This window comes from Vicugna pacos, chromosome 14 (genome assembly GCF_048564905.1).
Source record: "Vicugna pacos chromosome 14, VicPac4, whole genome shotgun sequence".
NCBI classification, from domain to species: domain Eukaryota; kingdom Metazoa; phylum Chordata; class Mammalia; order Artiodactyla; family Camelidae; genus Vicugna; species Vicugna pacos.
In genome coordinates this window covers 72,174,677-72,198,905 of record NC_133000.1, presented here as the reverse complement: position 1 = coordinate 72,198,905, position 24,229 = coordinate 72,174,677, and the positions used below count along the sequence as shown (strand labels likewise).

General features: G+C 51.0%; 1 protein-coding gene across 8 annotated transcripts in view; it reads right to left on the bottom strand.

Annotated features, from left to right (window-relative positions):
• Window positions 1-22,978, bottom strand: part of ARHGEF7 (Rho guanine nucleotide exchange factor 7) — a 101,701-nt gene extending 78,723 nt beyond the window's left edge. Inside the window, exon 1 of one of the 8 annotated variants that reach the window (XM_072976540.1) lies at window positions 22,628-22,978. In XM_072976540.1, coding sequence (XP_072832641.1) covers window positions 22,628-22,792 — 165 coding nt within the window. In that variant the 5' untranslated portion in view covers window positions 22,793-22,978. The remainder of the gene's footprint in view (window positions 1-22,627) is intronic. The other 7 variants (XM_072976542.1, XM_072976535.1, XM_072976538.1 and 4 more) reach the window with 7 other exon arrangements.
• Window positions 22,979-24,229: the final 1,251 nt, after the last annotated feature.

Sequence of the window (24,229 nt, the reverse complement as noted above, 5' to 3'; positions counted from 1 at the left end):
GTCAATCTTCATGATTCACAGATTCTGTATTTGCAAACTCACCTATTTGATAAAATGTATGTGCAATCCCCAAATCAGTATTTTCCACACCTTCTCAGTCATTTATAGACATGGGGAGAACAAGGAATTTGAATTGCCTTATGCATACATTTCCAGCTCAGTCTGAACAAGGCCATGCTCTGCCGTCTTGCTTAACCTCGTGATACAAGCAGGTGTCCTTTTTGCTGTCTACTGATGCCACATTTTTCACTTTTTTTTTTCTTTTTCCTGGGGATTTCACTGTTCTAAATGGCCCCCAAGCGCAGTGCTAACGCACTGTCTAGTGTTCCTAAGCGTAAGAAGGTTGTAATGTGCCTTACGGAGAAAATCCGTGTGCTGGATAAGCTTCATTCAGGCCTGAGTTACAGTGCTGTTGGCCATGAATTCAATGTTAATGAGTCAACAGTACGGTACGTCCAGAAAAAGGAAAAGGAGATTCGCAGATCTGTACGTGAAGCTGCTCCAGAAAGTGCCAAAGTAACCTCCATCGTATGTGATGCAGCTATGGAAAAGATGGAAAAGCAGCTAAATTTGTGGATTCAGGAGATGACAACCAATAGAAAGGGCATAGTGGACAGCGCTGTTGTGAGGCTGAAAGCCAAAGAAATTTACGGTCATGTTACCCAGGGTCAAGAAAACATTAAACCCTTCTCAGCTAGTGCAGGCTGGCTCACACGATATAAAAGGCGATACCCCATGAAAAATGTTAAACTTGCAGGCAAGACAAGTTCCACAGATCAAGAGGCTGCAGAAGAATTTAAAAAATACCTGTTAAGCATTATACATGAAAAGGGTTATACAGAAGAGCAGGTTTTTAATGCTGATGAAACTGGCTTATTTTACAAGAACGTTGGCAAACGAACCTATGTAATGCAAATGGCCTCGAAAGCTCCTGGCTTTAAATCATTCAAAGACTCCGCAACCTTGCTGTTATGTGCAAATGCCAAGGGTGACTTTAAGTGCAAACCCCTCCTGGTACACAGAGCACAAAACCCACGAGCACTTAGAGGGAAAAACTTGAACCGTATGCCAGTCCACTGGAGATGGAACAAAAAGGCATGGATGGCGTCTGATATATTCTGGGATTGGTTCCACCACTGCTTCATCCCAGAAGCTGAACGCTATCTCCATGGCAAAAACCTTGCCTTCAGGGTTTTAATTTTGGATAGTTCCCCAGTTCATTGCCGTGAAGAACTCAAAAATGCCCACCCTGACATAGAAGTTCTCTTAATGCCCCCAAACACAGCATCTCTCATCCAACCGCTCAGTCAGGGTGTGATCAAAGCTTTCAAGGCACTCTACACCAGGGAGCTTTATAGCAAGGCTTCTGAGGCTCTCAGTGCCAACAAGGGGACCACCATGATGGACTACTGGAAGGCAGTCACTATACGCAATGTTATTGACTATGACAGCACAGCCTGGGACAGTATCAAGCAGGCTACCATCAATAATTGTTGGGGAAATGTTTGGCCAGACTGTGTGAAAAACTTTGAAGGTTTTGAGGGTGTTACGGAAAATATAAAGAACAGTATCAAAAACATAATGCACATTGCACAACAGATAAGTGGAGAAGGTTTCCACGACATGAAGGAAGGAGACGTGGAGGAAATTTTGGCAGAAATGGCCGTAGAACCCACTATCAAAGAGCTGGACGAGATGGCAAAACAAAGCTCTGGAGTCAGCGACAAGGATGGTGGTGGCGATCAGCCTGAAGCTCCAAGAATTGTTCCTCTCACAGCAGCCAAAATATCGGAATGGAACTCCGCCTTGGAAAAAATTTTCAATGACGTGAACAAGTGTGACCCTGTGTCCGAATGCAGCCTTACATTTAAACGCCTTACCTCCACGGCATTCATCCCTTACGCCGTGATGCTTAAAGATTTGAGGCCACGAGCCAAGCGGACAACGCTGAAGCCATTTTTCAAGCCAGTTTGGGAGGGAAAGTTGCTGACAGCATCCACCAGCTGTGAAAGCCAGGCTCCTGAGTGAGAACTGCCAGGTCTCACGTGCCACCCTCATTGACCTCGTCCTCTCTGCCCAGTAAGTTTCACCACTCTCCCTTGGATTTCATGGGGCAAGCCAGGGTCCAGAGGTTTAACCACACCATGTTCACTGCCCCACCACGCATCCCATGGCTCCACCAACAGTAAGGTTTCCATACATTTTAAAATGTTTAATCTTTTCTTAATGCCTTTTTCAGGGCATTCTTACATTCCTGTGTGTATTATACAGTATACAGCAGGTGTGTGTGTGTGTGTCCTGTGTATATGACGGAATGCAAGAGTTAAATTAGAACAGTAATGCTATGGTAGATCACATGATGCTGTAACGGAAATACTGTTTTATTATAAAGAAATATTGCATGTAGTTATTTGTAAAAATGTATGTTAAATAGGCCATCTCTGGACAGAAATGGACCAAAAACAAGATTATGTAGTCATTCGTTGACCAAATGTTGTGACCTGAGTCCCAGAGCAAACTAACCCTGTGCTTCCCTGGGAACAGTGTTTCATTCAGTGGTCACAGTGACTTTGCAGAAGGCAACTACCAATAATAAGAATTGATTCTACATTTGGAATTATTAGTCCACAAAGATCTGATTGTTATGGTTTCTCTTCTGAATTCACACAACTGTTATGAGTTCACCAATAATGGAAACATATGTTACAGGTTTTGATGAAAAGCATTAAATATAACATACAGATTTTTTTGTGGAAATATATATCTTAATGAGATGTGTAGGGTTTTTTTAATGAGTTCCCTTTCTCCCGAATGACCATGAGTTACTGCGGGAAGGACATGGCATATACGTTATCTAGTCCTATCCTGAGGTTCTTTATGCAAACACTGAGAAAACTTGTTCATAAAAATTAGTGCATGGAAATGGAAGGAGTTTTGTTTGAATGTAACTTGATCCTTTGAAGCCTTCTGAGTTACATAGCCGAAGTCCAGATATAATCTGTCATAAGTAAAAATTTTAGATCAGCTAACATCCTGATTAGAGTCTCCTTGAATTTCCATGAAAGCTAAGAAGTGGAACCCTGAGCTGCAATGTGCAGTCATCAGAGTCATTCCCCTCCCAGCACCGCAGGCAGTTCCCGCTGCGCTCTGTGACACGGCCAGGACACCCTCCACCCTGCAGCCCACCCCTCAGGAAGACAAGGGGTGAAGCAAGAGAAGGCCGGCCTGAGCGGGGTGGGTGGGACAGCTGGGCCAGCCTGACGCTTTCCTCGGTCACAGGCAGCTCCTCGGGCTGGTCACTGTTAGTTGAGCACACACGCAAGCTGAGGACCTGGCAGTGGATTCCCTTAAAACTGTCCTGAACGCTCTACCTAAAGCAACACAGCTGTTTGGAGAACTGTGACCTGAAAGAGTCGAGTCTTTGTAGTAAGTAGTTCCTAACTGTAACATGCATACTGACCTTGGACAAGCCTCCGGGCCTCTCTGTGTCTACACGCCTGTCCCCAGTTTAAGGTTCACACATTCAGCCTGTGTCACAGGGCTGCTGGGAGGATCGAATGCATAATAAATGACTTCAGTAGCACGGGGCCAGATCACGTGAAGGGCACCACGCCTGCGGAGAAGAGAGCCAGACCCTGCCCTCACGCAGGAGAACGCACACACGTGACAGGTGCACTCAGGACCATGGAGGCCAGACAGACAGAGGTGTCGCAGCCCAAACGGTGACACCTGAGCTGGGGGGAAAGGGCCAAGAGGCAGATGGAGCTGCATCTTCAAAGGTGTGATGTTTAAAAAAGCCACCATGTTTTCAAGGGTGGTGAGTAACGGAGGGTACCTGAGGCTGTGGGTGAACCTGCAGTGGAAAAAAAATGCATCTGAGATAGAATGATACCAGAGGAGAGTTTAAAAGCCCCCTTCATGTTTGGCTAGAGAGGCGGTAGGAATGGTAAGGGAGCACATGGGAAGGTGTTGCGCATCCTTAGTCGTGAGGGAAGTGCAAATTAAAACCACAGCGGACACTCCCCACCCACCAGAGCAGGGGGACCGCTAAGGCTGATAGTATCCCCTGCTGGCGGGACAGGAGGCGGCGGGAGGCCCACCCCGAGCAGTGGAGGGGGGTGGTACTGGGGAAACGGCAGTTTCTGGCGGAGTTAAGCATTCCTGAGCCCCAGCAATTCCTCCCCTTGGTATCTACCCAAGAAAGATGAAAACACATGTCCACAAAAAGCCACCTACAGGAACATTCCCAGCAGCCTTACTGATAATCACCATGGCCTGCAGAACCCAGGGGCGAGCTCTCCTCGACACCCTCCCCAGGTGTGTTCAGAGAGCAGCTCTGGCCTCAGAAGACCGACAGCTGCCCCTTCACTTCCCAGAAATCCTCTCCCAAATCTCCCACAGCAATAAACTCCAGGCTTTTTTACCCAGAACTCTAATCAGGCAGAGGCATAGATCGTCCCAGAACCATTGTGATTTTCCCTTGAAATGCGGTTTTTGTACTCAGTATTTGACGAGGGCTGGGTCTGATGTTCTGAGGATTGGCTGCAGACAAAATCACAAGGCAGCGCTCAGGTCAGACCTCCAGGGCTTCCACAGCTGTCCAGCCCCCCGCCCCAACTCCTCTCCACCACCCACTCCGTGCCGGGAGCAGCCGGCTCCACCCTCGGTCCAAATAAAGTACCAACTAAAGCAGCTGCCTTCTCCCGACTCTAAAAGTGTTTCAAGTCTTAGTTTCCAAAGCCACATGAGAAAGAATAGGCAGCTATAGTAACGAAAATAATTGAACAGGTTTAGCATCCCTGCAACAGTTAAGATGAAGAGCAGAGAAACCACCATAGCTGGTAGCATCTGGGCAACGCCAGCTCCTCGGGATCCCAGTTCCCGGAGGTTCTGATCCGGGAGGCCTGGGGTCTAGCTCAGGAGTCTGCGTGTGCGCGCACGAGCTCGAAATCCCCCGTCGGCCTGATTCTCATCCAGATCCAGGAATTTCTTGAATGAACACACTCATCACAGTCACCGGAGTAAGAGCTTCCTAGGGCCTGCCACAGAGGTTAATCAAGAGGTCCGGGGCGGAGACCGAGACACTGCATGTGATGAGGCCCTAGGTGATGCTGATGGTACCAGGACCACACCTGGAGGGCTAGCAGCCTAAGTAGACTGAACCGGAGAAACGTTCTCCCCGCACTGGGAAAATGAGCTGCTGACCACAAAAGAAAAGGCCTCCCCAGGTCTCTGCCATCGACAGCCTCACCGCCCCAGCTGCAGAGTCACTTCCTCCCAACGCTGCTGGTTCCAGCCACTCCCCCCTCGTGTGGCCGGACCTGCTGGAGCACGTGTCTTCTCCCTCGTTGGACAGAAGCTCCCTGAGTGCAGGGGCCCACAGGCACCTCCTGTTAAGTAGCCAGCATGACTAGATGGCCTTCCTGCTCAGGTCACTGAACTCGCTGACCACGGAGGAGCATGGGACCCTTAGTGTAGAAGGGGTCAGAGAACATTTACAGATGAGGAAATGGGCTCAGCAGAAAGGTCCTACCCCACAGAGTCACACAGCCTGCGAGGGCCACCTGCCTGCCCCGTGCTCCAGGGGGCTGACCCCCGGGGGCTGCATCAGCCCGGCTGCCCTGCTCTCCGGCTTCCGGGAGCAGGAGGCCAGCAGGCAGGTGACTGCCCCGCTGGGCAGGGGACGCAGCGCGGAGATGTCCCAGGGCTGCTCACAAGAGCCAACCATGTGCTCCCCTTGCCCCAACTCTGCCTTCAGTGATGTCACGTTGGAGCTTGGAACCAGCCACAGTGGAAGCAGTCACCCCACAGAAGTCACCAGACACCGCAGATCCAGGCTTCTCGCCACAGAGACTTGTTGTCAAGCCTTTACCAATGCCCGCCAGCCTCAGCACCTGCTCCCCCATGCTTCCCTGGGGTGTCCTTACCCCGCCCTCACTTTGTGATTAGTGTCGCCATCTCTGTGCTGTGTTTTCTGGGGGGACCCTAACCCGGTGAGCTTCCTGGGGTACAGTTAGAAAGAGAACAGCATTACAGCAGAAAATGAGAAACAACTGAGAGAAAGGGTTAAATCCATCACAGTTCTGCCGTAGAACAGATCACCACCGCAAAGGGCGGCCTTTTAAAAAGAGGCGGCTCTATACACTAACAGGTCGTGACTTCCTGGCTGTGGTAGGTGGGGGAAGAGGAACACAGGGAACAGGGTGCATGACTTACTACCTTCTATATTTAAAGAAGAAAGCAAGAAAACATGCCTGGGTGTTCAGAAATGCAGGGACCACCTCTGGAAGCACACCAGACCCCAGAGGGGAGAGGCCATGGCCGGGGGGCAGGAGAAGAAGGGAAACTCACTGTTCACTCTGTCCTCTGATGCCCTTTGAATTTTGCACCACATACAAGTACTAGAAAATAGTTTTTTAAGACAGGCACTCCCACTGTCAGGGCGTGCGGTCCCTGTAGGGCAGGCCTCCACGCTCCGTGCTTAGATGAAGCACTATTTCAAATCCTACGTTCACCTCCTGAAAGTCTGCCTAGCACCTGATGGCTCATCTAACTTCTAATTACCTGGTAGCCATTGCTTCACTCTGACTAGGTCGCAGCCGTCTCCTGACCAGGGACCACGTCTTCCCCGGGAGCCCTCATCCTGAAGCCAGAGAGGCTCAGTGGAGGGAAGATAGGTCGGCAACTCACATGGAAGGCTGCCGAATCCACCAGAAAACAATGGAGCGCCCGGCAGAGAGCTCAGGGGCTTGGTTGCTAAATACGAGATAGGTAAATTAGCTCCCCAAAAGCGTGTAGCCTGGGATTGCAGGTCATTTACTGGAAGAAACGTAGGCCTTTAAGAAAGTACGTTTCTCTTTTGCTTTCCTCCTTCTTCAATGTATCCTGAAGCCCAGCTCCTACTTGGATGCTATGGTCATCTCAGGAAAGATAGAAATATCTTCTATCAGCATGCGACTTGCCAAGTTACTAAGGGCACTCAGAAATATGGACACACTAAGTTCGGCCATCCCAGACACGTGGGAGGTCGAGGCGGGACCAGCAAGCCTGCATGGCTTAAATTAGCTCGTGTGTCCCTCGAGGCCTGATTCCCACAAACTCCAAAAGCACATTTTAAGTCCTTCCAAGATGGTGGCAACCGTTCCAAATTCATACCAATGCCCAAAATGGACTTTTAAAATGTAAGCATAAACATTCTCCAGATAACCTAGTTAAATTTCTCCACTGAAGTTGTATTTTGCGCCCTCAATAATCTAGATCAGAACAGGCAGGTATGTATTAATTGTCAAGTGAGAACGATCTGGAAAGCAGCACATGTCCGTCTGGCTGTGCCCGGGACGGGCCCTTGTTAATGTGCCACTCGGTCCTTCAGCAGACGCCGTTTCTTACACCTGTGAAGGCTCTTGATCCGGGAAGAGTACAGACTCGTCAGACGACGCAAACTGGGCCTTGTGGTCAGAGACTTCTTAACTGCAGTTTCACCTGTTCATGTGAATAATCACCTTTTCCCTCTCATTCTCACACTTTCCACCTGGGAACCGGCATTTGTCAGGCTGGCCCTGCTTGCTCTCTTCCCCAGGTCACTGTCTGCTTGTTCCCGATCCTCTGACATCCATTTCCTCTCCCAGTGGACACGTTTCAGAGTGACTGGCGAGATCTTTCCCTGCTGTCCATTGGTGGGAAAGCCCACGGAGAAGGCCTGTGGTCCCCAGTGGGAAGGTGGGAAGTAAATCCAGTGGGAACTTGCCGGGTCCCTTTGTAGTCTCAGTGCAGCAGGCAGGCCGGGACCCTCCAGGATGGAGCCCCCACCCCCGCAGCATGTGCGATCGCTCTCAGAATGGACACTGGTGGCAGTGGTCTCACAGGTCTGCTCTTTGCCTCTTGAACAGCCCAGCCTCCTGCCTTTGACTGGGACACCTCAGGTTAGAAGGTCCAGTCCTGCCCCCGCAGCCACTGCTGGAGCTGCACTGCTCAGACCTGCGCTCTCCGATGTCTCCGAGGGCTCCGAGCCTGCCCTGCTGCCCCCCTCACCTACCTCACTGCCCGTGCTCCATCCCCTTCGCGCGCGTGTGCACGCGCGCGCGCGCGCACACACACACACACACACACACACACAGTGAAACTGAAGGGCAGCAGTGGGCCTGAGAGAAGCCCACCACCTGGTGCCTGTCCACCCTTCCCTCCCAACTAAAGAACTTGTCTTTCATTTGTAAACTGCCTGAGAAGCTGCACTTAAGGCATGTTAAAGCCTCTGGGCCAGAAGACTGGACGCTGCCCACCTTAGAGAAAGGTCTGTTTTCACCCACATGTTCACATGTCGGAGGTTTGAAGGCCCGCAGGGAGGGCTGGCTGATTCTGGAGAGACTACGAAGCAGAAGGGCACCTTCTTCAGAGAGGGAGCCCCGAACAAGGGGACAGAAGACAGCTGAGGACGAGCGCTGGCCAGCGGGCCTCTCCCTACATAGCAGCTGGGCCTCCCTGGGGGCAGGCCAGGGAGGGGCGGCCGCAGCTTGGACTGCTCCTGCCCTCAAAGAAGCCAGTTGAGACTTCATATTAAAAAGGTGATTAAAAAGATCGTTGTCTCCCGAAACTTAAGTATCTGCAGGGTCCAGGCTGACACAGATGGGGCCGGGGCTGTGAGTGAGATGTGTGGCAGTGTGTGGTTGGGAAATACTTTTTCCAAGTTTTCAAAAAATCACTTGGAAAAATTCACCTTCATTAAGCTAAAGATAAGGCTACCAAAGCACGCTCAGGAGTCGTTTCTTCCGTACTGCTGTGCCTGGACTATCTCGCTGCGCGTTGACAGTCTGCCTGTCACATCACCCCTCTGCTCAAAACCCTCAAAGCTCCCCATGCCACTCAGAGTAAAAGCCAAAGTCCTTCAAGAGAAAGAAAAGATAAGACACAGACTGGAGGAAAGTAGTGCATTTGCAAAACACACATCCAATCAAGGACCTGTATCCAGAATATATGGAGAACCCCTGAAACTCAACAGCAAGAAAACAGACAACCCAATTTAAAAATGGGTTTAAAAAGGAACAGACGCCTTACCAAAGAAGGCACACAGACGGCAAGACAGAAGAGCACATGAAAAGATGCTCCACATCATACGTCATCAGGGAAATGGAAATTAAAACACAGAGAGATGCGACTACCCACCCACCAGAATGACACAGACCCAACCCTGGTGACGCCGGGTGCCGGCCGGGGCGTGAGCAGCGGGGACTCTCACCCGCTGCCGGCAGGAATAAACTGCTGCAGACACAGCGGGAGATGGTTCTTACAGAACTAAACACCCTCTTACCCTGAGGTCCAGCCATCTTGCTTCCTGGGTAAATATGCTTTCCCCAGATGAGTTGAAAACACATGTCCATACAAAAACCTGAATACAAATGTTTGTAGCAGCTTTATTTGTAGTGGCCAAAAGCTGGAAGTAATCAAGTGCCCGTCAGTAGGTGAATGAATAAATAGACTGTGGTCCACTCAGACAAGGGAAGATCACTCAGCACTGAAAAGGAAGGAGCTATCAGGCCACAGAAGGACATGGAGGGAACTTAAATGCATATCACTAAGGGAAAGATGCCAATCTGGAAAGGCCACACACAGCGTGATTCCAGCTCTGTGACATCCAGGAAAAGGTAGAACTATGGCAACAATGAAAAGATCAGGAGTTGCTGGAGACTAGGAGACGGGGCAGGATGAGCGGGCGGAGCACAGGGAGGTTTCAGGGCAGTGAAACCATCCTGTGTGACACCGCGGTGATGGACACATGTCACGTCCAGACCCACAGACCGCACGCACAGAGGGACCCTGACACACGCTGTGGGCTCCGGCTAGTAATGTAACAGCCAAACCACACAAATACAGGATGTTACGAATGGAGGAAAGTGGAGAGCGGTGTATGGAAACTCCCTGTACTTTCTGCTCAGTGTTTCTGGGAACCTAAAACTGCCCACAAAGTCCACTGATTTTTACGTCAACTCCTTACGATGGCCAAGCAGGCCCTGCGCGGTCTGTGCCGTGTTCCCTTGACCTCATCAGCCAGCTGCACCCTTCCCCAGCTCACACTGGCCTCTGCTGTTCCCAGAATTTGCCAGGCAGGCTCCCACCTCCGGACCTTTGCACAGACTCCCCCCACCCCCACCTGAAATTCCCTTCTCCCTGATATTCACATCACACCTTTGCTCATATCCCTCAAGTCGTTTTTCAAATGTCACTTTTGGTATGCCTGCCTTCCTGCTGGATGTGAGATTGCAACGTCACTCTAACTGCTGGCACGCCCCGCCCCCGCCTCCCCCCCCGCCGTGTTTCTTGGTCACACTTGTCCTGTCTGACATACCATGTAACCTACAACGTCCAGTGGGCTCTCCGTGGGCGCCCAGCAGTCTGAACTCACACTCGCCCTCTTTGCCTGAGCACAGGCGCCCTTCTAAGGTCACAATGACCAGGCTGACCGTTCAGCCAGGCCTGCCCAGGACGCTGCAGGCGTGCCTGTTGGCCCAGGACACTTACTTAGTCATGGAGCCCTCTCTTCTCCAGGCACACTGCCAACACTCTCTGCTTTGGGGGGGTTGAAGCACACTCTCTGGACGTCTTGCAGCATACTGTCTGTCCGCTTCCACCGACTGCCGGTCACCACACCCTCTCCAGCCTCAACTGCCACCTCCCTTAGCCCCCAGGCTCATCAGCATTGCCTGGTCAGCTACTTCCAAGTCCCCAGGCCTTCTTAAGTTCTCACTCTATGATTTCCCCCTAAGAAATCCCGCACCTCTATGGTGTGACTCCCCAATTTACATCCCAACCCAGGTGTCCTCTCAGAGCCCCGATCCAGCACACTTGGCACTGAAGCCACTCATGATCCGCTGGTACCAAGCCCAGGCCCCAGGCCACGGTCCCTCTCCCAGGTGGGGCCGCCATCTGTCCTAGTGTATGGCCAGGGCCCAGGAGTTACTTGGGACACCTTCCACCAGCTCAGCCCACTGTCAGGCCCTGCTACCTGCCTTCCCCTGGTCTCTCCCTGCTCCGTCCTCATGTTTTTGGGAGCACTGGGTCCATTCCGGTCTCAGCTCCCAGCACTCTCAGTGGATGACTCCAAGAACTGAACAATGATCTTGTCCATCTGGATCCATCCAATCTGTTTCCCACACTGGAAACTCTGGAGGATTGTTTTAAAAATTCACAATTGATCATATCATTCTTCCCTTCAAAACTCTGAAAAAATATTGAGACCAAATGTCACCCAAGACCCAGTGCTGCTGGCCCGTGTCTCTCCAGGTGCCCTCGTAGCTCTGCCTTAGTCTCAGGGCCGTGGCCACCCGGGCCGCCTCCCCCTCACTTCCTCTCACCACACACTCCCTCCTCTAATCTCAGCCTGCCCACATCAGAGCCCCTTGGACGCCACTCGTCAAGGAGACCTTCCTGTCCCCACCGCCAGGAGTAAATCAGGTCCCTCTGCGACACACCTGCAGAAATCTGCTTCTTGCCTTCAGAGCACGTATCTCAACTTGTAGAGCAACAAATTCAGGTGGCACCTTTCAGGTACTTCTCCCTAACCAGACGGTATGCAAGCCTCTTTGCTAATCATCATGTCTCCCGGCACAATTCTTGAACCACAGCAGAGACCCAATAAAGATTCGATAAGAAAATACACAGATAAATAAATGAGCTCTGGGCAATGAATCTAAGTATACTTGCCCTTTAAAATTCTATACATGTTTTCTGAACAACTAGGTTCAAAAGTAGAGGACTGGCAGTGACATGAACTCAAGCGCCACCGCACACAATACACAGGGTGAGTACTGTCCGGTACCACACACTGAGATGTCATCAACATTCAGTAAACTGCTCGTACTTGGAGTGTTCGATCTGAGAAGTTTTCATCACACATTCACTTGTGAAACCATTACCAGAATCAAGATCACGAACATAGCCACCACCCCCAAGGGACTCCTCGTACCCTCCAAAGGGTCCCTAAGCAAGCACAGGCCCACCTTCTGTCCCCGTAGATGCTGCTGCATTCTGTAGAACTTTACATCAGTGGAATCATACAGTGTACATTTCTGACTAGCTTCTTTACTCAGCAGAATTTTCATCCATGCTATAGTGTGCTCCCTTTAATGCTGAGTAGTAGTCTGTGCAAATACCACACTTCGTTTATCCATGTACCAGTTGAAAACATCTGAGTTGGGTCTAGTTTGTAGCTATTAAAAATAAAGTGCAATGAAGACTTGTGCACAGGACTTGGTCTGGACATAATCGTTCCCATTTTCTTGGGTAAGTACCTAAATGTGGAATTGCTAAATCATTTGGTTGATGTATGTTTAATACTTTAAGAAAGTGACCATTTTCTAAAGGGAACCCTCCTACACTGCTAGTGGGAATGCAGTTTGGTGCAGCCACTATGGAAAATAGTATGGAGGTTCCTCAAAAGACTAGGAATAGACTTACCATATGACCCAGGAATCCTGCTCCTGGGCACATATACAGAAGGAACTCTACTTCAAAAAGATACCTGCACCCCAATGTTCATAGCAGCACTATTTACAATAGCCAAAACATGGAAACAGCCTAAATGTCCATCAACAGAAGACTAGATAAAGAAGATGTGGTATATTTATATAATGGAATACTACACAGCCATAAAAATGACAACAACTTTTGCAGCAACATGGATGTCCCTGGAGAACGTCATTCTAAGTGAAGTAAGCCAGAAAGAGAAAGAAAAATACCATATGAGATTGCTCATATGTGGAATCTAAAAAAAAAAGAACATAAATACAAAACAGAAACAGACTCATAGACATAGAATAGAAACTTGTGGTTGCCAAGGGGGTTGGGGGTGGGAAGGGGTAGACTGGATTTCAAAATTTGTAGATACTGCCAGGTATATGTAGAATAGATAAATAAGATTATACTGTATAGCACAGAGGAATATATACAAGATCTTGCAGCTCACAGAGAAAAAAAGTGACAATGAATATATGTATGTTCCTGTATAACTGAAAAATTGTGCTCTACACTGGAAGTTGACACCACATTGTAAAATGACCACAACTGAAAAAAAAAGAAAGTGGCCATTTTCTAAAGAACTTGCACAGTTTTACACCCACCATCTTACATCCAGCTTTCACCCCACCAGCAGCGGGTGGGAGTTCCAGTTCCTCCACACCCTTGGCAACGCTTGGTGGTGTCAGTCTGTTAAATTTTAGCTGTTCCAATAGGCGTGTAGTGGTGTCTCACGTGGTTTTAGTTTACATGTCCCTAACGACTAATAATGTCAAACACCTTGTCATGTGCTTGTCACCTGTGTATCTTGTTTAGTAAAGCCTCAGACCATCTGTCCATTTTTAAATTGGGTTGTTTGTCTCCCTGTTACTGAGTCTTGAGAGCTAGTCACATATTCTGGATACAAGTCCCCACTTGCTTGGTGGAATTCAGCAGGGAGGCCATCTGGCTTGGAATTGTCTTTATGAGACACTTTTAAACTACAAGTTTAAGTTCCTTAATAGATACAGGGCTCTTAAAGCCACCCATTTCTTCTTGGGCGTCTGTGCGTCCATGGAAGTTGAACCTTTCATCTAAGATACAGAATTTATTGGTATAAAAATGATCCTAATACCCCATTATTGTCCTTTAAATACCTGTCGAGTCTATGTGATTGTTCATATCGGGCATCTGTGTCTTCCCTCCATTTTTCCTGATCAGTCTAAGAGGTTCATCCACTTACTTGATTTTCTCCAAGAACCAGCTTTGGTTTTGTCAGTTTTCCCTGGTAATTTTCTAGTTTGCCTTTCACAGATTCCCATTCTATTCTTTATTTTCTTTTGTCTGTTACTTATTCTGGGTTTCATTTGCCCTTATCTTTCTAGCTTCTTAAGGTGGAGGCTCTCTTACAGACAACAGAAGACTTAAATCACGTGCAGGGTGAGTACTCCCCTTTCCAGAATATTGTTTTAACAATTTATAAACAGCGTACCTAAGACTCACCCCAACAAAATATAGTTACTATTAGTTATTTGAAGAACGACCTTGGACTGCCGACAGCAGTTACTCGAAGTCAGTCCAAGAAGATGTGCTTGGTCAGAGGTCAGAAGCATGGAAACGGACTCTCCATCTCCGTTTCTCGTCCGCTGGTTGCCTCTGGAAGACACTCAGTTCCAGTCCCTTGTCACTTAAAAGCATGGCTTAAAAGTGTGGTACTTTCTGGAAGCTTAACCTTTGCCACAAGTCTGTCAGGAATTTAACCCCATTCTATTTATGGAGCTTGTTTTCAAAAGAAACAAAAATACTTTAACAAATGCGAGAACTATGACCGGAAAATTTCATGTTTCCGTGAGAAGAACTCTGTGACCAGCACCAATGTCTTCTGAGCGTCTCTGAAGGCGGCGATTCCCCAGCCCGTAGACACGGTCACACGGAGCCTGGAGTATGGTCCCACGTGCTCTGACAGCCTCCTGCCTCTCCTGGAGAGCCAGCAACTCAGGCTATTGGTACCAGGACAAGTCCTCTGAAACGCCAGATTTTCTGTCAGAATCCCTGTAACATTCTTCCTTAAAGCAAATGACGGAGCCATCATCTTTCGGCAAGCATTCACAAAGCAGTGGGGCTTTTTCCCCCCAAAATTTGTATTCCTGACAGAAGACTTCTGAACAAATATACCAACTAGAGATGGAACTTGCAGTCTCTTAGGAACTTAAACCATCCCAAGGGCAGGCGGGAGGTGGCAGGGCGCCTTCTCGGCCCCAGAAGCAGCAGTGAGACCCTCAGACCTGAGGAAGAAAGGCACTGACGGGCCGGGACGCTGACAGATTATCCAAAACCAGGCTGCTCTACGGATCTCTGTTAGACTGCTGACGGAAGTCACACGGCCAGGACAAGACTTCACCGCCAGCAGCTGCACCTTCAAAGTAAACTTGGAAACGAGGACTCCTGTTTTAAACTCAGACACTTCGGAAGGGACTGGAAAAGGCTGGAAGTATTGTGCTTTTCTTGGTTCTGAATTACATGCACCTTCTTTAGGGAAAAGATAGGAACGTGCTTGGCCCCTTTAAAAAAAAAGCTGCTCTAAGTGTAACAATAATCAAAGTTATGCACAAAATACTGTCCTGCAGGGCACCTGCGGCCGCAGTGGGGCTGCAGGGGCGGCAGCCGCCGGACCTCAGGGGCAGCTGAAACCGGCAGGTGCTCCTGCCCGCAGGGCTGCGGGCCAGCCAGCTCATGTGGCAGGGGAGAACTCCGGTTTGGATGGCAGCTCCCCTGATCTCAGCTGGGCTCTCTCCAGTGACGGGAGCTGGTGGGCTGCAGGCGGGTCCAAGAGGCCGCTGGGGGACAGCTGAGCTCTCCGCCCTGGAGTCTTGCCTCCCTCTGCATCCAGGGCGGGGCTGAGAGTGTGGAAACACACGGGGCCTCCCAAGGCCTGGCTGGGAACGAGCACCTGTCACTTCTGCCACATCTCATTGACCAAAACAAGCTGAGGCCAGCTCAGATTCAAGAAGTGAGAGAAGTCTCCACCTCTCAATGGTAAGAGCTACGGGTCACTCTGCAAGGTGGGGCCACCTCCACAATCTACCCAACACTCCTCTGACTTGCTGGGTACCCTCAGAGGTTGGTCTCTACAGAAGCTCACCACTATGCACCACTGCCCCCAGCACAATTCAGGAGCTACCATTCATTTAGACTACAGTGTGAATGACTCCCTAGACTGTGCCGTGCACAACTTATACAACCATATGCCACTGCTCTCAGATAACCCATCTGTAAAATGATGAGTTTGGGTTGGGAATTCATTCCCCTCAGAATTCACAAATGCTTTACACTTCAGCCCCTATGGTTTCTCTTGTGACTTGTCTGAAAAGATGGTACAGAACACATGTGTTTCCGTGTTTATGATGTGTACACTAGCATGCATATAGTAGGAACGTGATAAATATATTGGTTAGATTTAAATATTTTGAACAAATGTGTTGGAAATGTATGAACATCCCCGCCCCTTCTCCGTGACTTTAGACTGCAGCAGACACTGTCCCACAAAAGCCAGGTGAAGAGCCACAGCCTGGCTCATAGGACTTTCAAAATTCACAGCTAAGTTCAAATATATCAACATTAAAGTCAAAAATATAAAAACAACAGGAAACAGGAAATAAGTTCTCCTAACCTAACTTGGCAGAATTGAAGAGGAAGGGAAAAGTCAGAAGTGGTACCCTGGGCACACAGGGCCCTGGGGCTGCCCCAGAGCCTTCCTGCTGCAGGCCTAGGGTGGCTGTCCCGGCCCTCACTGCCCATCTGTGACTCAGGGCCTTTCCCATGCATGAAACTCTATATACATGAAACCCGAGCCCCCCGCTCAGTCCCCCCGGCTCCTGTGAGCCAGCAGCTGTGTGGGGACCCGACGCTAGCCAGAGGGCCCAGGAAGCCAATTCTGTGGTCCCACCGCCCCAGATGATGGTAGTCTATCACTGTGGGAAGGGAGGGGCCCCCTACGGTTGCAAGAATCTGCCCAGTTGTGAGAATAAGGAAATATTCCTGGATGTGGGAGGAGTTAAGGTTCAAATCCTGGCTTAGAGTTTCCTAGACATAGCAGGCAGAGTTTTCAGCACTAACCCATCAAATAATAGTAACTCCCGTCCACGAGGACCTGCTGTGCGCCTGGCGCTGCGCAAGCCCCTGCACTTACTCAGCTACCCCGATAATGACCCCATTGCCCCAGCAGGCCATTCCCTCCAAGCAGGAGTCATTCATCTTGCTTGTAGGAGGAGGAAATGGGGGTTCAGAGAAGTTAGGCAGGTTGCCCAACGTCACACAGCAAATGGATGACTGGAGCACATACTGGGACCACCTCATTTTACAGTGGCCTTGGAGAGACCAGGAGGTCTTAGGGACCACTAAGCCTCAGCCCCTGGTGTTGCCCCGGCAGAGCTGAGTGCCCAGAGGGATGATGTGCCTTGGCCACCTTCTACCGACAGTGACAGACTCATATGCGACTCCAGCCCCGGTGTGATTCCTGTCCAAAAGTCTAGAGACAGCCCTACCAAAAAAGTTTATTATATACAATATGTATACATATAGTATTGCTTCTACAATGTGTGTATATGTAGTATTGTTTTAAGCCCTGGCATAGATGGATACTCAGTAAACAGTCAGGAAGGCCTGGGGGCCAGTCACGTTATCCGATCTCTGAGGGAGAGCCTACAGTGGCCCTTGGGAGCACCCTCCACAGGAGATGAGAAGAGGGGCAGCGAGCCCCCCCGAGGGTAGGGCCCCCACAACTCCCTGTCCTCTCTCCAGTGGTCGCTGAGCTCCCACCTGGCCAGGAGAGCGCTGCTCACACCCGCAGCTGCCTGCCCGCACTCCCCCTGTCCCTGCCCTCTTGGGACCCCGCTGAGCAGTCTATGCCTCAGGACCTAACCCTGGACTCCACTGCGTCCACCACTGGCATCCACCGTGGCCACGCACACTGTCTGATTTCCTGCACTGAAGGCAGAAACCATCCCTCTGCCCCAACCAAGTGCAGGCCAGGGCCCAGCCGGCTCACTAAGGCTGGGGCAGCAGGCAGACCCAGGATGGAAGCTTCCCCCTCGCGCCAGCTAGGTGACTGGGTGCAGCAAACCGCCGGGCCTCAGTGTGCTCCTCTGTGAAACGGGGCGACACCAGACAACAGCAGGGCCTGTGTCTAGAGGCACACACAGCTCCTTCCTTCAAAGAGATGGGTATAAAGGCTGGCAGTACTTAAAGAAATGAGGGAAGGAGGCCACTCTGGGTGTGGCTTCTATTAATAGAGCGAGGTCCTGGGAGAGCACCAAGGCCGTGCCTCCTGAGAGTTGCCAGCGGCAGCTGCCCTGGTGACAGGCCGTCCCAAAACCCTTCCCCCAGCACCCTCCAAACCCAAGTCCAGTGTGCACACACATGTGCCGTCCGTGTAAACACAGCTTCTCTCACGTGGCTCTCAGGAGCTCACCTTAGGCGATCCCGATTTAAATTGAACTTAGGTGAGCTTGCTTTATTTTGAATGATCCAGCAAATGCAGTTACAGCTACCCTCTTCCAAGGGCCTGAAACCCAAACAAGACAGCCTGGTGTGGAGCTGAGCTAGGCCTTGAATGTCACATGCTTCAAAAGCAGATGTTTATCATTACAAAATTAACTGTTCCGAAACCTGAAGCCGGTTCATCAGCAGCAACCTAATATAGCCAACAATTCAGTTTGCAAACCTGAAAGAGTTCTCTTTAGCAACACGGGAGATAATGTGTTCTGTAACTTTTCTCTGTGAGGGCTTCTCCGGCGACAGGCAGGCATTTACGGCAGCTTCAGGGCACTGGCCTTCAGAACCCCCTCACCCTGAGGGAGACCCTCACCCCAGCGTCACCCTGCCATTGCTGACCGCATCCTTCTTGGGGCAAAAGGGCCGAGAGACAGGTGGACACTCAGCACTGCTGTCCGACGGCCAGGAGGACCCCGTTTCTCTCGGGCCCCGCCCCCGCCAGCCCCAGCGCCCTAGGCCTGAGCCGAGAGCAAGTCAGAAATCAATTAGGAAGAAGCAGATTCTTCTTCCTATGCTGCATCAGAACTCACTGATCCTCTGCAGGCCTGCAGAGGATCAGTGAGGGCTGCCAGTTGTGGTTTGGGGAAATATACGCGATGTTCTAATCCACGTGTCAGAAAAATCATCCGAGGCTGGGCAGCTCAGACGTGGGTCTCTGACTCCTTCGTTCTTCAGTTGCTGCTTTTCTTCCATGCCTGACATCTTGATTTCTGATCTCCCTCTACCCCGCACTGCTCCTGTTTCTGTAGTTATGTTTTGCTTTCTCCTGCACCGAAACCCTGAAGAACCTGGTATTTAGTCTTTTATCTCCCATAGCACCTTGTACCCTGCAGGCAGGTAACTACTTAATAAGTTCATCTGGTTCAGACTTACTGTGCAACCTGTTATGGGTTGGATTGTGACCCCAGAGATTCGTATGTTCAAGCCCTCAGCCCCAGCACCACAAACGTGACCTTATTTGGACACAAGGTCGTCGCCAATGTAATCAGTTAAGTTGAGGTCACACTGGGGGAGGGAGGCCCTAATCCAGTGACTGGTGTCCTTGTAAAAGGGAAGTCTGGACACAGAAGAGACCCCGGGAGACGCCGTGGGGAGACTGGAGTCGTGCTGCCGGGAATCACCGGACGCCCCGGAGAGGCCAGGACAGACCTTCCCCTGAACCTGCAGAGGGAGCGGCCCTGCCCACACCTCCCTCCCCGACTGCTGCCTCCAGGATGTGAGAGAGTGAAGTTGTGGTGTTTCAGCCCCTGGCCTGCAGTCCTCTGGTACTGATAATAGCTGCCCGGGGAAGAGAACACACAGCCAAGAGCTTAAACCAGTTTAACGGCACACACGCACGCCCGGGGCAGCCAGCGAGGCCAGAGGGCAGCCTCTGACTTTCAGCCGCATTCCACACATCCTGGCAGATGGAGTGTCTTCTGTGCCGCACTTTGTGTGCTACGATGTGTTCCATTATCCTGGGCATAGAGAGAGAGCCAGGTTCCTTGGGTGTTTCCTGGTGAATCAAGCAACTTCCTCTGCTGCATTTGCAAGTAAAACTAAAGCAGCACGTCATGACTTCCACTATGTGAACATGCCTTTGTGACCTCCCAGAAGTTTCAGAGGCTGGAACGTTACTATATCTCGATTTTACCCCCTTGGCGAAATAGTCTAAGGATGTTTGGAGTGTTTGCTCGTGAGCCAGTGCTAACAGGCCCACTGGACTCTGTGGCCTTTGTGCGTTTCTCATCACAGGAGGAATGACAGAAGCAGACAGCGTGGGCAGGTCAGCAAAACATCCTGGCCATTACTAGACCAAACCAAAGCAGCAGAGCATTGAACGCGAAGATTTAGGGAGCCCTGTGACGCCCACTTGTCTCTCCCCTGTGGCAGAGGACGTATCGCTGGCAATAATGAAATGTGTCTCTTTTCTGTGAGCTGCTCGTGTGAAGTCTACCAGCCCCTCCCATGCCTGACCTCCCACCCAAAGGAACACAGGCTGCGGGAAAGGAAGGCGAGCAGAGCAGCCTGAACCGGTCAGCTGCCCTTAGTTCTGCACCTCTTACTGGCCCTAAAGCAGAACAAAGCAGCAGAGCACACAAAACACACCAGGACGTATTCTCTTTGTCTTGTTTTTGTTTTGGGGGAAGGTAATTAGGTTTATTTATTTTAATGGAGGTACTGAGGATCGAACCCAGGACCTCATGCGTGCTAAGTGAACACTCTACCACTGAGCTGTCTCCTCCCTCAAGGATGTATTTTCTTAATAAAAGGCATGTGGGACACGAGTCACCCCAACACAGTTCTCGATTCTGCACTACACTGTCCCCAGCCTGATGGTTCATTTTACATTGTGACTTTGCAAAAGTTATGTTGCAGGCTGCTTACGCCCCGTTAACCAGTCTTCCATGGGTTCACGTGGCAAACTGGGGAAAGTTAGGACCCTTTCCATTCCATATGAATACTCGGTGAAGTTTCCAAATGTTCCTTTTCAAGGAAAAACGTCCTCAGACTAACATTTCCACATCCACGTGAACGCTGTTCCGCTTGCGTGCTTTCTGGCAGACGTGATTTGGTGTGCATGCAAACATCAGAAAGTTCAAATAAATAACTCTTCTTAGGAAATGTAAAATGCTCACGAAACTTCCAAAACCCAGGGTTTTTAGAGGTGGAGAATGGCTAATATTTTACTCCGAAAACCTACCTTTGTACCACATCGAATCAGTGCTTGTGTCTATAATTTGCTACTTTGCAGCTGAGCTTCCGTGATGATTGTGTTCCTCTAAAACAAACCAGGTGGGGCCTGGGGGGAATGAAAGGGTAGCTGGACTATAAGAAGTTTCCGAGTGACCACAGGTTTGGAAGATGCTGGGTTGTTTCAGTTTGGCTTCTGCAAGTTAAACATGATGTTCATTCCTCTCTTTGTTTCCAAGATGAAAGGAATGCTATGGTTTTCTAAGAAAGTCTTTCTACAGTTTAAAAGAAAGTGATTATTGAAGTCGGCTGGTCAATGTGAATGCAGTTAACATGCCAGATGATATATGTATTGATAATGGCATGTTTTTATCATACAGCCTCTGAAGTTTCCTAAAGCCTCACTCTCAGAAATGTAACAGTCTTTTATATAACCTGTTTTTGTAAACTTAGCATGGATTTTCAATGGCTTTCAACATCTGTCTTTTATTAGCAGAGGTCCTGATACCCAGATGACAACAAAGGATTTTGAGTGCCCTGAAAGTTAGAGCCTGCTTCTTATTTCTGTCTTAAATCATAATTTTACTGTGACATCAGGTTCATGTAGAAGTGACATTTTTATTTCCTGGGCAGACAGGCAGCTGTTCGGTCTAAAACACTGATTCTGTTTTCATAAATATGTTCCAAGTAATACCTAAAAGTAGCATGCATACACAATTCATATTAAATAAAATCTTTTCTGACTTTTAACATGTATTGCCAGAATATGCACAAACTTAAAAGATTAAACATTTTACTTTTTAAAGTCACCAAATTAACCTTTTATTATTAGCAAATTGATACTGTGCATTGGGGCCAATAAACCTCATTTAAGAAATTAAATAGTTTTTCCTAATTATGGTGCACTTTAATTTCTACACTTAACACCATTTAAATAATTGTTGATCTTAAGATTATGTACTGGCAAAAAAAATTGGGACAAGACTGCAGTGTTTTTGAAATACAGGGCCCACCGTTTTAAAAGGCGCTCTCTCCGCTCGCCCCTGCTTTGTCAGCTGAGCCAGAGGAAAGCAAACTTTAATCACTCACAGAGTTGCGGTCAAGGTTCATGCTGCAGCCCCGGGAAACCGCAAGTCATGACGAAGAGAACCAAGGTCTGCAGAACCAGACTCTGCTCAAAATCAGGTATGAACCTGAAAATCAAATCTCGCTTTCAAGCCAACCTTGAAGAATGCCAGGGCTTCCCAGCCCTGTGTATGCCATCCGCTGGGCTTGGGAGACACGAGGAATTCCTTCGTGGGGAGGGCAGTAAATCATTTCACAACCCAGCCCTCGGCTATTGATAAATGCACCTTTTAAAAATGCACAGCAATTGGTCAGTTAAACAGAGGGTGAAACTCATACGACACCACCCACAAAAGCTATTCAAACAAAGCCTGGGAGGAAGCGTTGCACGGCGCAGGAGCCGGGTTCTCCGGTCAGGTCGCGGAGGGGGCGACTCCTCCTTCAGGCGGGGCAGAGCAGAGAGCTCCCCTTCCCTCCCGGCCTCCCCCCGGGCCGTTCCCCTTGAATGCGGCCCGGCCCCCTCCCCAGCCGGCACCGCACACAATGGCGCCCCGAGCGGGATCCCGCCACCGGGTCCTCGCGCCGCCAGCGCGCCCCCCGCGCGGTCCGCGTTCCCGGGTCCGCGCACAAAGGAGGCGCGTGGGCTCCTTCGCGCCCCGCGCGGCCACCAGGTGCCGGCGCCAGCGACCCCGCGCCCGAGCGCCTCCGCGCATTCTGGGCCGCGGCGAGGGCAAGGTGGGGCGCGGGGCCTCCCACCGCCCAGGGCTCCCACCGCCCAGGCTCCCACCGCCGGGCTTCCTTCCCACCGCCCCGGGCCTGTCCGCCGGGGGGGCGCGGGCCGGGGGGCACTCACTTTCTCGATGGTCCCGGGCAGCAGGCGCTCCAGCAGCCTGCAGAGGACCACCCCATCCTTCAGAGACGCCTGCAGGAAGCCCTCCGGGTCCGAGATGGTTTTCTTGGGCGACTCCAGCACCCCCAAGGTAATGAGCCACGTAACGGTCTGCTCGGCGGAATTCATAGCGGCGGCGCGCCGGGCCTCCCCGCGCCGCGAGCCCGTCTCGGCGCCGTTCACCTCGGAGCGGCGGCGGCCCGGCCGGCTGCGCCCACCGCCCCCTCCTCCTGCTCGCCCATGGAGAGGCCGGCGACGGCGATTGGCTCGGGCGGCGCCGCGGTCCGGCCGGCTCGCGCTCCCTCGCGTGCGTCCTGGCCGACTGTCAAGTGCCTTTTCATTAGATGCACATGAACCTGCGGCGGCCGCCCGGCGCCGCCCCCGCCGCCGCCTCCCGGCTCCCAGCCGCTGCCGCCGATGACATCACTGCGAGGAGAAGAAAGACGCCGCGCTGGAGCGGCCCCGCGCCCCGGGCCCCTGCCTCCCGGCCCCGCGACCCCCGGGCCCGCCGGCACCCGGCCGCCGCACACGCGCCCGCCGCCGGGCGCCCCCGCCGTGCGCCCTCCACACCCTGGCCGGCTGTGAGCGCGCGTCCCCACCTGCGCCGCCGGGTGGTGGCCCCCCCCCGCCCCAAGGGCCCGATGACCTCCAGGAGGCGACAGCCTGGCGGCCAGGGAGGACTCGCCGGGCCTCCCAACCCGCGGGTTGCGCGCGCCCTTAACCGTTTGCGCTCGGCGGGGCCCAAGCGCAGCCCCCGCTCCGATGCGAGACCCGGGCCAGGCACCTCTCGCTGTCCTGTGCCTTCTGCCGCCTTCTTCCCTCCTCGGAAGACTCGGAATCCTTTGTTTATATTCTTAATTCATGAATGTTTAAATTATTAAGTGTTTCCCAGAATGCTCTTTTTATTTTTGTCAGTTTTACTTCAAGAGGTCGGGAGTGGGGGGAAGCTGAAAACGAGATGTTTGCTTCTCTCCGCTACCTTGCAAGCCAACAATTACAGAACACAGTGATAATTAAATCTGTAACCAGATGGGTCTAATTTGGGGAGGAATTGATTTTCCTGATGCTGCTGCGATCCATGGGACGTGGAGGCCCCAGAGTGCGGGGCAGCCAGTGTTACGCGTGCCCCCTGCTGGTAGGCCAGTCCGTGCGCGTGACCTCCCCGGTGCAGCGGGCCCACGCTCCAGGACCGAAACCTTGGAGTGATTCCACTTTAAGTTGATGGTGATGTTTCAGACACTGTGGGAGGAAAGTCAAGAAAACAGCAGAGCCAGAGCTGGGTCTGTGCAGATGATCTGGAAGGAAGGACTGAGAACAGCTCAGTCCAGCAGGCCACTTGGCCAGAGCACACCTGGGCAAAAATGCTTGGTGGAGATCTGGCTGTGATTGCCCCAGTCAGACCTAAAGAACTCAAACATCCAACTGTCAGGCAGTGAACAAGCTTCTTCTACAGAGGAATGGCACTGACACGTATATGCTCAGGAAGGGAGACAGACTTCTTAGAAGGACGTGTGGACATGGACATTTTGTCCGTTTACTCCATCCGGTTCCTGCCTGCTTTTCCAG